Source organism: Panthera uncia (assembly GCF_023721935.1).
Source record: "Panthera uncia isolate 11264 chromosome A1 unlocalized genomic scaffold, Puncia_PCG_1.0 HiC_scaffold_17, whole genome shotgun sequence".
Classification (NCBI taxonomy): Eukaryota; Metazoa; Chordata; class Mammalia; order Carnivora; family Felidae; genus Panthera; species Panthera uncia.
Genome location: NW_026057577.1, coordinates 59,291,703 through 59,307,931, shown reverse-complemented (window position 1 = coordinate 59,307,931; position 16,229 = coordinate 59,291,703). Strand labels below are relative to the sequence as shown.

Sequence of the window (16,229 nt, the reverse complement as noted above, 5' to 3'; positions counted from 1 at the left end):
TTTTTCCATTTTTTTGTGTGTCTTCTTCAATTTCTTTCATAAGCTGCCTATAGTTTTCAACATACAGATCTTTTACCTCTTTAAGTTTATTCCTAGGTATTTTATGGTTTTCAATGCAATTGTAAATGAGATAGATTCCTTGATTTCTCTTTCTGCTGCTTTATTATTGGTGTATAGAAATGCATCTGATTTCTGAATGCTGATTTTATATCCTGTGACTTTTCTGAATTCATGTATCAGTTCCAGAAGTTTTTTTGGTAGAGTCTTTTGCGTTTTCCCAAAAGTAGAGTAGAATATCATGTAAGAGTATCCTGTCATCTGCAAAGAGTGGAAGTTTGACTTCTTCCTTGCCAATTTAGATGCCTTTTATTTCTTTTTGTTGTCTGATTGCTGAGGCTAGGACTTCCAACACTATGTTGAATAACAGTAGTGTCGTGTTCCTGTTAGGGGAAAAGTTCTCAGTTTTTCCCCATTGAGGATGATATTAGCTATGGGTCTTTCATATAGACTTTATGATCTTGAGGTATGCTCCTTCATCCCTACTTTCTTGAGGGTTATCAAGAAATGCTGTATTTTGGCAAATGCTTTTGCTGCATCTATTAAGAGGATCATCTGGTTCTTATCTTTTCTTTTATTAATTTGATGTATCACATTGACAGATTTGCGGATATTGAACCAGCCCTGCAGCCCAGGAATAAATCCCACTTGATCATGGTGAATAATTCTTTCAATGTATTGTTGGATTCTGTTTTCTAGTATCCTGTTGAGAATTTTTGCATCCATGTTCATCAGGGAAATTGGTCTTTAGTTCTCCTTTTTAGTGGGGTCTTTGCTTTTGAAATCAAGGTAACGCTGGCAATACCATGTAATTCTAATTAGAAATAACAGTGGCTAACATTCTCAATTCTAACATGTATTAAGTGTCTCATAAAAAACTGACAAAGGCTACTTGAGAACAAAATGAGGGCTGATGGGGGGTGGGAGGGAGGGGAGGGTGGGTGATGGGTATTGAAGAGGGCATCTTTTGGGATGAGCACTGGGTGTTGTATGGAAACCAATTTGACAATAAATTTCATATATTTAAAAAACAAAACCTGACAAAGGCTGGCCAAGATGATCACTTGAAGAGGGAAGTTCTGATCAGTATACCACCTAAAATTTCCCTTTTGTGGTACTTACTTAAATTCCTAGGAAGAATATGAACTTTGTTTTTATAGGATAGGTTTTTTTCCTAAAAAGTTATTTGTAAGTCAAACTTCTGAGTATCATACCTATTTACCTATTAACTTTGTTTAGAAATTGGGGATGAGAAAATAAAAATCATCACTCACAAAAAACACAATAAACCATTTAAAATTACATTCTATAGGAAACTTACACATAAAATTTTAATATTTAATTATTATTTGTATACCAAACAGAATAACTTAAAAGCATATAATAAGAACTAGTAAAATTTAACTAATAGGTTATTCAGCTACTTTTACAGAGGTAGTACAGAGTTTGGGTTCACAGTGTGAACTCTTCAGCCAGGCTGGTAGCTTTCCTACTATGTGACAACAAGCAGGCTACTTACTCTTCTCTGCCTTTGTTCCCTCATCAAGAAAATGAGGATGATAGCAATAAGCTACCTCCTAGGATTGTTATAAGGACTAAATAAATGAACACATTTAGTGCTCTTAGAACAATGTCTGACACACTATAAATGTCCATAAATTCATTCCCCTTCAAATATGTTATGACCAAAAAATTTGAAAAATCTTTTTTTTTAGTGCCTCAGCCCTTTTGGATAGCTGCTAGGAATGAATCGGTTGATCTGACTGGTGAAGAGCCAAGGAATATATTAGAGAGAACAATTCAGTAGGCAATAGTAAACATACACATGAAACGGCAAAGAGTGCTAAAACTCTGAATCACCAAACATTAAAGATCAAACGCTTTATTTCATGGTACAGAGAACACTATACCTTGGATCTCATCCTAGCTCAGCTGTCAAGTTTAGCTATTGTCCCTGGGTCAATCATTTAACTTCTCTGGGACTAAGTTTCTTTGTCAATAAAATAGAGTTTGGGCCATTCACCACTCTAAAAACTTTAAGATCTTAACATAGCTCTTTCATTCACCAACAGTATAATGAAGTTTACTGGTACATTTAGCCCTACAACAAATGATTAGAGTCATATTGATAATTCTATTAGTAAGATTTCCAAATCATTATTAATTTCCTAAGAAAATGCCATTTAAAAATATTGTTCAGAGATAAGGTATATTTACCACAAACCCTAGATTTTCATTAGCAGTTGCCTTCATGGGGCTTATGGTGAGCTTTTGTGGTATCACAATATATTCCTGGCTTTACTTATAATTTTTATATAGCCAAAATGGCACAAAAGTAAAATTTCCCATGATAGCCACCGGAAAGGAAATGACACTTAATCTTGCCCTTCATTATCAATACTTCCAAATATTATTTTTAAAGAACTCTTGGATTATTAAAGACTTCTAGATAATTCCCCATATACAAATATAAATCAAGTAGGATATGCATTAACTTCTCAAACTACTGCCAACTCTGTCTCAGACCACTTTTTAATGAAAGTAGCATTTTAAATTTACCATTCTATTATCACAATGGTAATTTATGATAAATTCCTTTGTAAAAATTAATTTTATCTTCAAAGAGTTCCCAAGAAACAATCTTATTAAACAACTCAATGGGTCTTAGGTCCATTCTTGAAACATATTAGTTTACAATTCTATTTTCAATTTAAAGTTAGTCAAGCACAGATATGTGATGCTATGAATCCTTTTTTTCCATTGTTATAACAACTAAAAAACTGAAAATGTTTATACAAATACCTCTTAAAATCCAGTTTGATGCCTTTATTGCTTTTTATAACTTCAGTCAGCCATTCCTGTAAAGTATTATCACTATTTGTTTCAGGAGGATGGGCCATGATTGGTTGGCTATATTCTGATCCATCACTTGGAAGAAGGACATCAGCCTCTATCATGTGAGCAGGACCTGTCCAAATAAAAGAACTTAAGTTAATGCTGATAAAATAAGGACTGCAGAAGATGTCATATTCAGGAGCCTGTTGAGGAGAATAAAAACTAACATTTACTGGGTAACTACTAAGTGCCAGGTACTAAGTGCTAGGCCTTTACATGTTTGTTTCACAGATGAGCAAACAGGTGGTGAAGAATTAAATGCCTTTCCCTATGTCATAGAGCTCTTACACTGTTGTTACAGCATTTAATTTCTTCCCAGGACATAGCAAAATGAGCATACAAAACAAGGATTAATAAGTGTTTGTTGACGTTTCTGAGAATAAAAATAATATTTTTATCTTCTCATTCTTCAAATTAGAAACTACAGATATTTATTATAGTCACACTTTTCCTAAAGATGTTACAAAGGCTTTTTTCAAGGCTTAAAAAAAACACATTTTTTTCTCAAAAAGACTTAAATCGTTTACCATTTTTTTCCAATGTATCTTTTAAAATGAATGTGTTTAAAATATACATGCTGAAATGTTACATTAGTCTGTGATCATTAGTCTGTGATCATTAGTCTGTGATCTGGATGTTTTGACAGTGTAATACCAGGTGGTACTTTTACATTTCTCCTCCTGTACTTTGTTTTTTTTTTAAGTCACAGATATTGTTAAAAACCCAGTTTTACAAGTTAATCAAACTGAAACAGCTCTATTAATAATAGTTATACTACATTTAAATATTCTGGAAGAAATGAGAAAACCAGTTAAATACAGCATGCATGCCTGCAGGAGGCTGTCTGTCTCCTCTCCTTTGGACTAACAAGAATTTACGAAACTAGCCATGGCTTAAAAAAGGGATTTGTGAAGAGCATTCCCAAACTATAAAACTTAGCTCTCTGGTTTTACCAAACTGAATGTAAAAAGGACATTATCTGAACACTAAGTAGCCTATGAAAACTTCCCAGGTCAACATCAGACTGCCAGCAATTGGAAATGACTTTCCACCAGCATTTTTAAAACACACTTAAAAGTAAAGTATCCATATTTAATTAGATTATTTCTAGTAAAAGATTTCCACACAGACTATTATGAATTGAAAATTTTAAAGATTTTTCTAAATTTTTAGTTATTACATAGAATTAAAATTTATTTTGTTTTGACTTTGTATCCTGAGGCTTTCTAAATTTACTCATGACTTACAATCATTTATCTGAAGAAACTTTGATTTTCTACATATACAACCAATTGTCTGTAAACAGAAATTTCACCTTTTTTTTTCCATTTAAAAAAATTGATATATAATTCACATACCATAAAATTCACCCTTTAAAGCATACCATTCAGTGATTTTTAGAATATTCAGAATGGTGTACAACCACTACCACTATCTAATTCCAGAAAAATTTCATTATCCCATAAAGAAACCCTGTATCCATTAGCATTCACTCCCTATTTTCTGCTCTGGCCAAACCTGGAAACCACTAATCAGCTTTTTTCCTGAAGCATTGCTTTTGCTAAAATTCACTTATTAAAGAATCACTGTGTGTTATTATGTGTTAGGTATTGTTTTAGGTATCAAGGATTCAATATTAAACCAAAGCTCCTCCCTTTGAGGAGCAAAGAATAACAATTTAAAACAGTATCTTTACAATAAAATAAATATATATTCAGACACATTATCCAGATACACAATTGAGTAGGATGCAAAAGATGCATAGATTTTTATAGCAAAACTTGGGACTGAGGAATTTTCCTTGTTGTACTGGGTCACTTCAAGTTATGCCCCAGACCTCTCTCGTTATATGCTTTCAGTCTCTTGTGCTGCTGCAGCCAAGAGGAGTACTTCTTAGGAAAAGGCTGAAAAAACTGCTATCATGTTCATCTATAAAGAAGGAAGATATAGATATAGATGGATATGAAGATGTAGGTGTAGGTGTAGGTCTAGGTCTAGGTATTAGATATAGACTAGATAGACAATATATAGATATAGACTAGTGATAGATACAGATATCTATAGGTACAGATATAGATATATAGATACAGATGATTATAGATTGAGTTAGTAAACCAAAGTCTTAGTTTCTAGCCTAAGCATAAATACTGACCAAGGAAATTAATTATAAATTAGTATACAAAGGCTTCATCCATCCATTCAACAAATATTTATTGACCCTTTCCTTAATACACTATGAAAGACACAAAAATATGTAAGACATACAACAGTGACCTCAAAAATTTTACTCCAATCACTATAGTATATAGGGAAATGTAAATACATTGAAAGTTTCAAACAGACACAGAAAAGGCAAGTCCACTTCTGGAAAACAAGAAAATCCTTCCATTATGGAAATTTGTTCATTTTGTAAACAAAATGAGATATTTTATAAAAATGTTTATGTCGGCCTAGAATTTACACTTTGATCTTCTAAGTCTTTGAAACCTGAAAATATGCCCGGATACCAAAAAAAGAGTGGAATTAATCTATTATGCAATGTGAATACAAGAAACTGTATTGACTTACTTTTCAGTGCCTCATTCACCTGTGCCTTGTGGTTAGCAGCATGATACCAGATGATCTCAGCGCCATCTTCTGTTGTGATGTGGTTATTTCTCAGAAAATATTCTAGTATATTTTCACTCCAAGATCCTAAAATGACATTTATATTAAAAAAAAAAAGGATTGTTTTTTATGAATTAAACATTTCTTTTAGGATCTTGAGTGTTGGGTTTTTTTATTAATAATTTATTATTTTTTTTAATTTACAGCCAAGTTAGCATATGGCACAACAATGATTTCAGGAGTAGATTCCTTAATGCCCCTTACCCATTTAGCCCATTCCCCCTCTCACAAACCCTCCAGCAAACCTGTTTGTTCTCTATATTTAAGAGTCTTTTACGTTTTGTCTACCTCCCTGTTTTTATATTATTTTTGCTTCCCTTCCCTTATGTTCATCTGTTCTGTATCTTAAAGTCCTCATATGAATGAAGTCATATGATATTTGTCTTTCTCCAACTGACTAATTTCACTTAGCATAATACCCTTTAGTTCCATCCATGTAGTTGCAAATGGCAAGATCTCATTCTTTTTGCTTGCTGAGTAATACTCCAGTGTGTGTGTGTGTGTGTGTGTGTGTGTGTGTGTGTGTGTGTGTGTGTATATATATATACCACATCTTCTTTATCCATTCATCCATCAATGGACATTTGGGTTCTGTCTCTCTCTCTCTCTCTCAAAATAATTATATTAACTTTAAAAAAAGCTGTATTAAAACCTTTTAAACTGTGTACAGCTTAATTGTTTTCTCCACCAGAGGCCCCATTCTATATTTATATTAACAATTTAGAATCTTAAGCTATACATTTAAGCATATGCACCTTGGGATTATGAATGTGGGCAAAATTTATATCAGTGACTAAATTCCTGAGCTATTATTTATAGATTTGTTTACCATGTACAAATATACATAATTCCCATATCCATCAACTACTTTTTGGATATCCAGATTTTCTATTAAGCATTAAAATATGTGAGTTAACCAAGACTGTAATACTTGAATCCAAATCTACTCCATACTGTGTAATATCCCAATATAACAGTGAGAAAAATAGTTACCCACATAATTCTTATATATTAATTTAAACATTTTAGTGCCTATCAATTGCCTGCAAATTCCTTCTGCATGAGATTATATCTTCTGTTAATTATTTGTTTCTTAACTCTGCCTAACAATAGTTAAAAACCTGAAAATAACCAGCAGAAACTTCCAATAAGACATTGAGAAAAAGTAAATTTTGATTAGAGAATGGAGGAACATATAAAGAGAAGTTCTAACTAACATGCATGGAACTTAGCAACCACTCTGTATATAGGGCTATAGAATAAAGGTGAGAGTTAGCTATGGCATCCACTATGGCCCCAAACATGTGGTTCTATTTAGTATATGCAACAGTCACACACTCTTTAGACTCAGAAGAAAATATGTAGCAATTTTAAAAATATTTGAATTAGGGGTGACTGGGTGGCTCCGTTAAGCGTCCGACTCTTGATTTCAGCTCACCACAAATTGATTATGGTGATGGTTACACAACTCTGACATATTAAAAACCACTGAATTGTATGCTTTAAATAAATGAGTTGTATTGTTTGGAAATTATATCTCAATAAAGACTTTTAAAAAAGAAAAATTAAAAAAAAAAAAAGAAAAATACATTTACCCAGAAATTCCACTTTCATAAACTTATGCCATAGATAAATATGCCTATATGTGGTAAGTGACACATTTGGCACAAGGATATTTGATATAACATTGTTTGTAATAGCAAAAGTGAAAATAATCTTTTTAGAAAATAACCTTTTTAGAAAGGGTGCAATATTCTTGTATTCTTGGCCATCCCATCGGCTTTTCTTTCAAGGCCCACAGGAGGAACCAAAGTTCTAGGCCACTCCGTTGTGGGCGCACTGAGGAAGTGGACCTCCATCAGGAAAAGACAGTGGTGCTATCAGAGGAGTCTCTCAAAACGCTCCAACCATAGGCGCCACGCCCAAGTGCAGGACTGCGAGCCAATCGAGGGAAGCCCTTCAGGGACCCACAAAGGCCGGATCCGCGCTTACCAGGGCCCCCAGCGGTCGCTGTCATGGCAACGACCGGCCGCAGTCCGCGGAGGCGCTGAGCCGTGGGCAACCGCCGCTGACCGTCACAGGTGGCGTGGAAACGCGACTCAACAAACAACACACTGTAAACAACACAGCCGCCACCTACGGCCCACAGAGCGCCGGAGCCGAGGTTCCCCAGTCGGAGGCGGAAGGAGACCGGGAAGCGGTGCGCACGCGCAGAGACTGAGGCTCGAGTTGCGCGAGCGCGCAGTCTCCGCTCTGGTGTCCGCGGTCCAAGTGTCGCGCGAATTGCTCTTTTGAAAGGTAGTGGGAAAACGGGTTGTTCTTCTGAAGAACTTTACGTCAGGAAGGCAGAGGATGAAACGCCGAAATTGAAAGAAGTCACTTGCATGGGGTACGATTTTTTAAAGTTGGATATATATTTTTTTTATTTTAGTGCCATCCTAAAATGACATGGAATCATTTCTCCATAAAAATGAGCGTTGCTTCACAAGGATTTTAGAAGTGAGAACTTGCAAGTTTTGTCTCCCTCTTCTTCTGTACTAGTGTTCACTCAGGAAACACTAACAACTGTATTCTCTTACCCACTACCTTCTTTGCCCTCAACTCCCTACTTTGCGCCAGCGACGCTGAAGCTAGAAAAAGACCTCAGGCAGAGTCAGACTGATCTGAGTTAGCAGCATAGCACTGCCATTTTCGGGTCCTGTGACCCTAATACAACTCAGTTGTCAAATTAAGATAACAACACATCACCTACGCATAACACGAATGGCAGCACTGCAGATTTTTATATCTTTTTAGTCTTTTCACACTTGGGTTGTAATTATTTCAATTTGTCTTCAGTCAGGCTTTCAGTATTCTCTGGATGTTCTCTAGCTGAATCAAAAAGATTTCGAGAGTTTCAGAAAACAGTAAATTTCAATGATTTCAGTGGTCTTTAAAAAAAAAAAGATCTTTGAGATATATAATTGGTTGACTCGTATTTGATTTGCATTTCCCTAATGATAAAAAAAAAAGTTATACATTTAAAGTGTTCAAGTCAGCGTATTCATAGAATTTTGCAACTGCACCACAATCAACATTTTGATCACCCCAAAGCAGCTGCTTTCCATTTCCTCCCCAACCCTTTGCAACCATAAATCTTATTTTTGTTTCTATGGATTTGCCTATGCTGGCCACTTCATATAAATGGAATCCTACAAGGTAATGGTCTTTGTGACTGGCTTCTTTCATTTAGCATATGTTTGCAAGCTTCGTCCACATTGTAGCATGCATCAGTATTTTATTCTTCAGTACCTAGAAAAATTGCACTATTGGTAGATTTCACACTTGACCATTCATCAGTTAATGGACATTTGTGTTGTTTCTGCTTTTTGGCTACTAATGACTAAGCTGCTGTAAGCATTCATGTATAGATTCTGTGTGGAAGTATGTGGAAGGTATTTCTCTTGGAGTAGAATTACTGGTTTATACGGTAACTCTATGTTTAACTTTTTGAGGAACTGCCAGTTTTTCAAAGCAGCTACTCCATTTTACATTCCCTCCAGCAATGTATGAGGGTTCCAATTTATCTACATTCTCAACAGAGAATGCTGTCTGTTGCTATCTGTTGCTATCTGTTGATTTTTTTTAATGACAGCCATCCAAGTGGAAAATGAAGTATTGTCTCATTTTGGTCTTGACTTGCATTTCCCTAGTGATTAATAATGTTGACCATATTTTCAAGTGCTTATTGACTATATCTTTTTTTTGGAGAAAGGTTTATTCAAATCATTTGCTCATTTTTAATAGGGTTGTTTGTGGGGTTTTTTGTTGAATTATAAAAATTTCTTATAAAGTCTGACTACAAGCCCCTTAACATATATGATTTGCAAATATTTTCTCCCATTTTGTAGGTGCTTTTTTCACTTTCTTGATGGTATCAGTTGCAGTTCAAAAGTTTTTATCACCTCTTGGTCATGGTATTAGGTCAATATTTTCATATATTTTATAATTACTGACTCAATTAAAATTACTGTTCACTGTCCATTTTTTAGAGCTGCATACTGAAGTATTTAGCATGAAATGATGATGTCTGAGATTTGGTTGAACACACTCCCGCAAAGAAATAAAGGGATAGATGAAGCAAAAGTGGAAAATCTTGAAAATTGTTGAATCTGAGTTATAGGATCAGTACATGGAGCATCATCATACTATTTTCTCTACTTTTGAATGGGAATTTTCGTACCAAATATGTATCTAATTGCTTTTTTTGGCACAAAGGAAAGGTTTCACGAGTTAAGGGTATATGATACATTGAGGAAAGGATAGCAGATACATAGAAACTTATGAGATTAGAAGGTAACAAATGGGCATTGATCTGAGAGTTTAGAGATGGTTTTGATGATATAAATAAATAGGAATAAATAGTGTATTGTTAGTTCTGAGTAACGCAGTCTGGGTAGAAGTGGTGACGTACATAGTAGAGGAGCGGAATAAGATGAGGCCATCAGGGGAGCATGACCTTTGATTCAGTATACATAACTCACTCTTGGGTAAGAGTGTAGCTGGCCTTAGAATTTGGTTATTTCCCACTCAGCACTTGTGTGTGTGTGTGTGTGTGTGTGTGTGTGTGTGTGTGTGTGTGTGTATATATATATATATATATATATATATATACACATACACATAAATATACATATATATACATAAATATACATATATATACATAAATATACAAATGATTGGCATAATTTGCAAGTCAAATTGACACAGACAACTGCAGATTGTCACAGAGGAGTGTTAAAGATTTTCATGATCACCCTGGCAGTGGTCTCCAAAAGCTCTTCTGCCTGTGAGAAGGACTTCTTTTATAAGACAGACACTTTGGGGCGCCTGGGTGGCTCAGTCGGTTGGGCATCCGACTTTGGCTTAGGTCATGATCTTGCTGTCCGTGGGTTCGAGCCCCGCGTCGGGCTCTGTGCTGACAGCTCAGAGCCTGGAGCCTGTTTCGGATTCTGTGTCTCCCTCTCTCGGACCCTCCTCCGTTCATACTCTCTCTCTGTCTCAAAAATAAATAAATGTTAAAAAAAAATTTATAAGACAGATACTTCAATAACTTACAAATTTTTAATTTTTTACCCAAGCTCATCCTCCTGGCAACATTAATAATTTTGAGTCTGAAGGCTGCCAAAGTGTTGTTGTTTTTAAAGAAAATAGCTTTTGGGGCGCCTGGGTGGCTCCGTCGGTTAAGTGTCCGACTTCGGCTCAGGTCATGATCTCACGGTTCGTGAGTTCAGGCCCCGCGTCGGGCTCTGTGCTGACAGCTCAGAGCCTGGAGCCTGCTTCGGATTCTGTGTTTCCCTCTCTCTCTGCCCCTTCCCTGCTCATGCTGTGTCTCTCTCTGTCTCAAAAATAAATAAACATTTAAAAATAAATAAATAAATAAATAAATAAATAAAATAGCTTTTGATGGGGTATGTGAATATCCTGAGGAGATTTGTTTTAAAGTGTGAGATGAGGCAGGAATTGTGGCTTAGAGTAGTATCTTATTTTCGGTAAGACTTTAATTTTAGTTTGTTTTCCAAATTTCTCTTAGAAGTCAGGGTTGTTGTTGTTGTTGTTGTTTAATAAATATGGTATCTCCTTAAATTCTATGCAGAATTTTATGTTTATGTGTGTTTTTCCCTTGGGGAGGGAGTTTAGTTTCTTCATGACCTAAAACAATTAGAAAAATACTATATACTTACAGTATAGAGATTCTGAATAAGAATCTACCAAATTTTACTATTATGGAGAAGGTTAAGGTCAATGTGGTACAGAACTTTCAAGACAGAATAATCTGTTTTAATTTTTACACAGTTGCCACCATTTAATAATAGAAAAACAGTGAGCATATTAATCGGGGATAATAAAACTGAAACTTTTAGAAAAGCGGATTCATAATGATAGGATATATCCAGATTTATTTTAACTGTGACTCTTAGTCTTTAAGTCAACTATTGTGAGACTAAACTTTGAGTACTCTACTTTGTTTCTAGAATTTATCCTGAATATCAGGCTCTTAGTTTGACTTGTCCACAAAGTCCTCCTTTTACTTTATAGTTACGGTTGTTTTCAACTTAAATTGCAAAGGATGGGAACTAAGCTTTTAAAACCACTTACAGTTCAGAACATTACCTTTTATTCCCAGTGATTTGGGAATGCAAAAGCTTCGGTGTCTCTCTTTCTCTATGACTCGCTGCTATAGCCCCAGTGAGAGCTTCTGGAACCACACTTATTTTGACAGAATGTGTTGTTTCTCTTTGTCCCCATATTTTGATATTTTGAGAAAGAGACAGTGCTCACGCAAGCATGAGTGGGAGATGCTCAGAGAGAGAGGATCCCAAGCAGGCTCTACATTGTCAGCACAGATCCTAGTGTGGGGCTTCTACTCACGAACCATGAGATCATGACCTGAGTCGAAATCAAGAGTCAGATGCTTAACCGACTGAGCCATCCAAGTGTCCCACTTTTGAATTTTTTATTTTACACAATTTCATTTTAATTTATATATTGACTTTTAAAAAGTAAATCTCCATGCGTATATTGTTTAGTGATTACTCTAGAGATTATTGCATCCCAAACTTTTTGCAATCTACTTTGAATTTTTGTCACGTCAAGTAAAATATAGAAACCTTACAACCATATAGGTCCCTTTACTATCCTCCCATTAGGATGTAGTTCTCTTATGTATTAGATCTATATATGGTGAACATCCTGTCAGTGTTATATATTTTTTATTTCAGCAGTTATACATATTTTAGCAAACTTAAAAGGTGAAGAAATAGTCCTTTCTATTTATTAAATATTACCATTTTTGTTGTTTTTCCTTCTTTCATGGCATTCCAAGGTTCCCTTTTCTATCATTTCCCTTCCCTATAAATTTTCATTACCATTTCTTTTACAGAAGTTCTGGTAGTGAATTATCTTACATTTTTGTTTTTCTGAAAATGTCTTTATTTCACTTTGATTCCTGAAGGATATATTTACTAGTTAAAGGATTCTGGGTTCATAATTGTTTTTGCTTTGTTTTTTTAAAGCACTCTACAAGTGATGTTCCACTTTCTCTGGTTTCTGGTAAGAAATACAACATAATTCAAATCTTTGTTCTCCAAAAAATGTGCAGTGTCCTTTTCCTCTGGCTCTTTCCAAGATCTTTATGTTTACTTCATCAGTTTGGTTATGATGTGCCTGGGTATGGTTTTTAACTTTTTAGCATTTTCTATGCCAGTAGAACTGCTGTAAATATAATTTTAGGTAAATGTATATAAATTTATGTCTTTCACCACATTTTGGAAATTTTCAGTCATCCTTTTTTTTTTTTAAATGTTTATTTATTTTTGAGAGGTGGGGAGGGGCAGAGAGAGAGAGCGAGAGAGAATCCCAAGCAGGCTCCACACTTTCAGCACAGAGCCTGATGCTGGACTCAAACTCATGAACCATGAGATCATGACCTGAGCTGAAACCAAGAGTCAGACGCTTAACTGACTGAGCCACCCAGGCACCCCAGCCATTATTTCTTCAAATGTTTTTTTCTTCCAGTCTTTTCTCCTCTTCTTTTGCAACTCCTATAACATGAATATTAGGCCTTTTGATATTTTCTCATAAGTCTCAAAGCCTTTTTTTCCCTTTGTCATTTAGGCTGGATAATTTCTACTGATCTTTAAATTTGCTGATGCTTCCCTTGGTTGTCTCTATTCTATTAAAACCCTCTAGTAAATTTTTTGTTATTTGTATTTTTCACTTATAAAATTTCAATTTGGTTCTTTTTATAGCTTCTCTTTCTTTGGTGAAGACTTCTACCTTTCCATTCATTTCAGTAGTGTTTGCCCTTGCTTTGTGGAACATGATTAAAATAACATGTTGTCTTTTTCTGATAATTCCAAAATTTGACTAACCCCAGAATTGGCTATTGTTCATTGTCTTTTCCCTTTAGAGTTGTTTAGATCTCCCTAATGTTTTACATGTTATTTGGATTATTTCCTACATATATTGAATATTATGAAACTCTCAGTCCTGTTCAAGTCTTCAGAAGAATGTTTTTGTTTTTGTTTGGTTTGTTTTAGCTTGTAGCCCATCCTGTTACTTCAGGCCACATATTCTGGACAGCTGTATGTGGGTTGTGGTTCCAATGATAATTTAGTTTTCAATACCATTATAGTGCGGTTCTAATCTGCCCTGATCGTGCTCCACCCAGTGGCCAGTCTGAAACCTGCATCCAGGCATACCTCATTATATTGTCATTATATTGCACTTCATAGATAATTGTGTTTTTCACAAATTGAAGGTTTGTGGCAACCCTGTGTCAAACAAGTCTATCAGTGCCATTTTTCCAACAGCATTTTCTCACTATAGTTTACTGAATATTTTTTTTTAATTTTTAAATTTTTTTATTATTTATTTTTGAGACAGAGAGAGACAGAGCGTGAATGGGGGAGGGTCAGAGAGACAGGAAGACACAGAATCCGAAGCAGGCTCCAGGCTCTGAGCTGTCAGTACAGAGCCCGATGCAGGGCTCGAACTCACGGACCATGAGATCATGACCTGAGCCGAAGTCGGATGCTTAACCGACTAAGCCACCCAGGCGCCCCGGTTTACTGAATATTTTAAGCCCACTGTTGAGACCTACTGCTCAAAAAAAAGATTTCTTTCAAGATATGACAGCTCATTGACAATTCCCCTGGCCACCCAAGAGCTCTAATGGAGATGTACAATGAGATTAATGTTACTTTCATGCCTGCTAGTACTATATCCATTCTGCAGCCCATTGATTAAGGAGTCATTTCTATTTTCAGGCCTTATTTAAGAAATACATTTTGTGGGGCACCTGGGTGGCTGAGTCAGTTGAGCATGTGACTCTTGATTTTGGCTCAGGTCATGATCCCAAGGTCGTGGGATTGACCCCTGCATTGGACTCTGTGCTGAACGTGGAGCCTGCTTAAGATTCTGTCTCTCCCTCTGCCCCTCATCCCTGCTCCCCACCCCCCCCACACACACACTCTTTCTCAAAGAAAAAGAAAAAGAAAAAAATATTTTGTAAGGCTAGAGCTGTGTATTGATTCCTGTGATGGATCTGGGCAGTCATCTGAAAACCTTCTCGAAAGGATTCACCAGTGTAGATGCTGTTATGAACATTTGTGACTCATGGGAAGAGGTCAAAGTATCAACACTACCCAGTTTGGGAGAAGTTAATTCCAGCCCTCATGGATGATTTTGAGGGGTTCAGGGCTTCAGTGCAGGACATAACTACAGATGTGATGCAGATAGCAAGATAACTAGAATTAGAAGTAGAGCTGGAGATGTAACTGAATTGCTACCATCTCATGATAAAACTTGAACAGATGAGCACTTGCTTCTTATTGATGAGCAAAGAAAGTGGTTCCTTGAGATGATATCTACTCCCGTTGAAGATGCTGTGAAGATTACTGAAATGACACCAAAGATTTAGAATATTACATAAACTTAGTTGATAAAGACCCTCTACCAGCAAAAAGATTATGGTGTGCTGAAAGCTCAAATGATGGTTAACATTTTTTAGCAATAAAGAATTTTAAAATTAAGGCATGTAAGTTGTTTTTTAGACATAATGCTATCACAGCTTAGTAGAAAACAGTATAGTATGAACATAACTTTTATGTGCGCTGGGAAGTCAAAAAATTCAAATTTGACTTGCTTTATTGTGATATTTGCTTTATGCCACATTATCTCTGAGTTAATGCCTATAGTGATATGCAGTGTAGTTCAGTGTTTAAAACCCTTACTCAGCTGCTTCTGGTCAGTTTCACACATGCACAGCTTGGGACTGGTCCCAGGATTTTATACACAAATTTGGAGGTTCACTTCCTATGATCTTTACCCACATTCTCTGGTTCCAAGATCCTCCTCCTTGGTCTTCTGGTAGAAGGTCGGGGCTTTCGGCCTCCCTTAACCATTCCCAGTATTCCACCCAGCAGTCTGATTGTCTGCCACCACTGCACCAGTGGGTAGAGGGGGGTGATGCTGTTTTGCTGTCTCTAGCTTGGTGTAGGGCAAGGTTCCCTCACAGGGTTTACACATGGTGAGGAGGGTGTGTGTGTGTGTGTGCGCGCGCACATGCTGCTTTTCTGCAGCTCTCTGGGAATAAGGCAAGTAAATTCAAAAGGTCTGTCTCATGGCCCCAACTCCTTTTTTCCTGTTTTTTTGACTAGAGAGAGCAAAACTGTTACTTGGACTCTGTGCCAGCTGGCAGTTCCTGTTTTCCTATGTGTCTATAATGATTCCTTTTTGTTTGGGAGTTGTCTAGCTTCCTAAATCTGTGGAGTAATGTCTTTCATCAGTTTTCAAAAGTTTATATTTAAAAATATTTGTTGAGGGGTGCCTGGGTGGCTCAATCAGTTAAGCGTCCAACTTTGGCTCAAGTCATGATCTTACAGCTAATGGGTTTGAGCTCAGCCATTGGGCTCTGTGCTAACAGCTTCAGATTCTGTGTCTCCATCTCTCTGCCCCTCCCCTGCTCGTGTTCTCTCTCAAAATTAAACATTACAATTTTTTTTTAATATTTATTCATTTTTGAAAGACAGAGAGAGACAGAGCACAAACGGGGGAGAGCTAGAGAG

General features: G+C 36.1%; 1 protein-coding gene across 2 annotated transcripts in view; it reads right to left on the bottom strand.

Annotated features, from left to right (window-relative positions):
* Positions 1-7,788, bottom strand: part of FAM151B (family with sequence similarity 151 member B) — a 42,085-nt gene extending 34,297 nt beyond the window's left edge. For both annotated transcript variants that reach the window (XM_049649722.1, XM_049649723.1), the window contains exons 1-3: positions 7,612-7,788; positions 5,521-5,646; positions 2,860-3,025 (exon numbers count right to left, since the gene is read on the bottom strand). In XM_049649722.1, coding sequence (XP_049505679.1) covers positions 2,860-3,025; positions 5,521-5,646; positions 7,612-7,636 — 317 coding nt within the window. In that variant the 5' untranslated portion in view covers positions 7,637-7,788. The remainder of the gene's footprint in view (positions 1-2,859; positions 3,026-5,520; positions 5,647-7,611) is intronic.
* Positions 7,789-16,229: the final 8,441 nt, after the last annotated feature.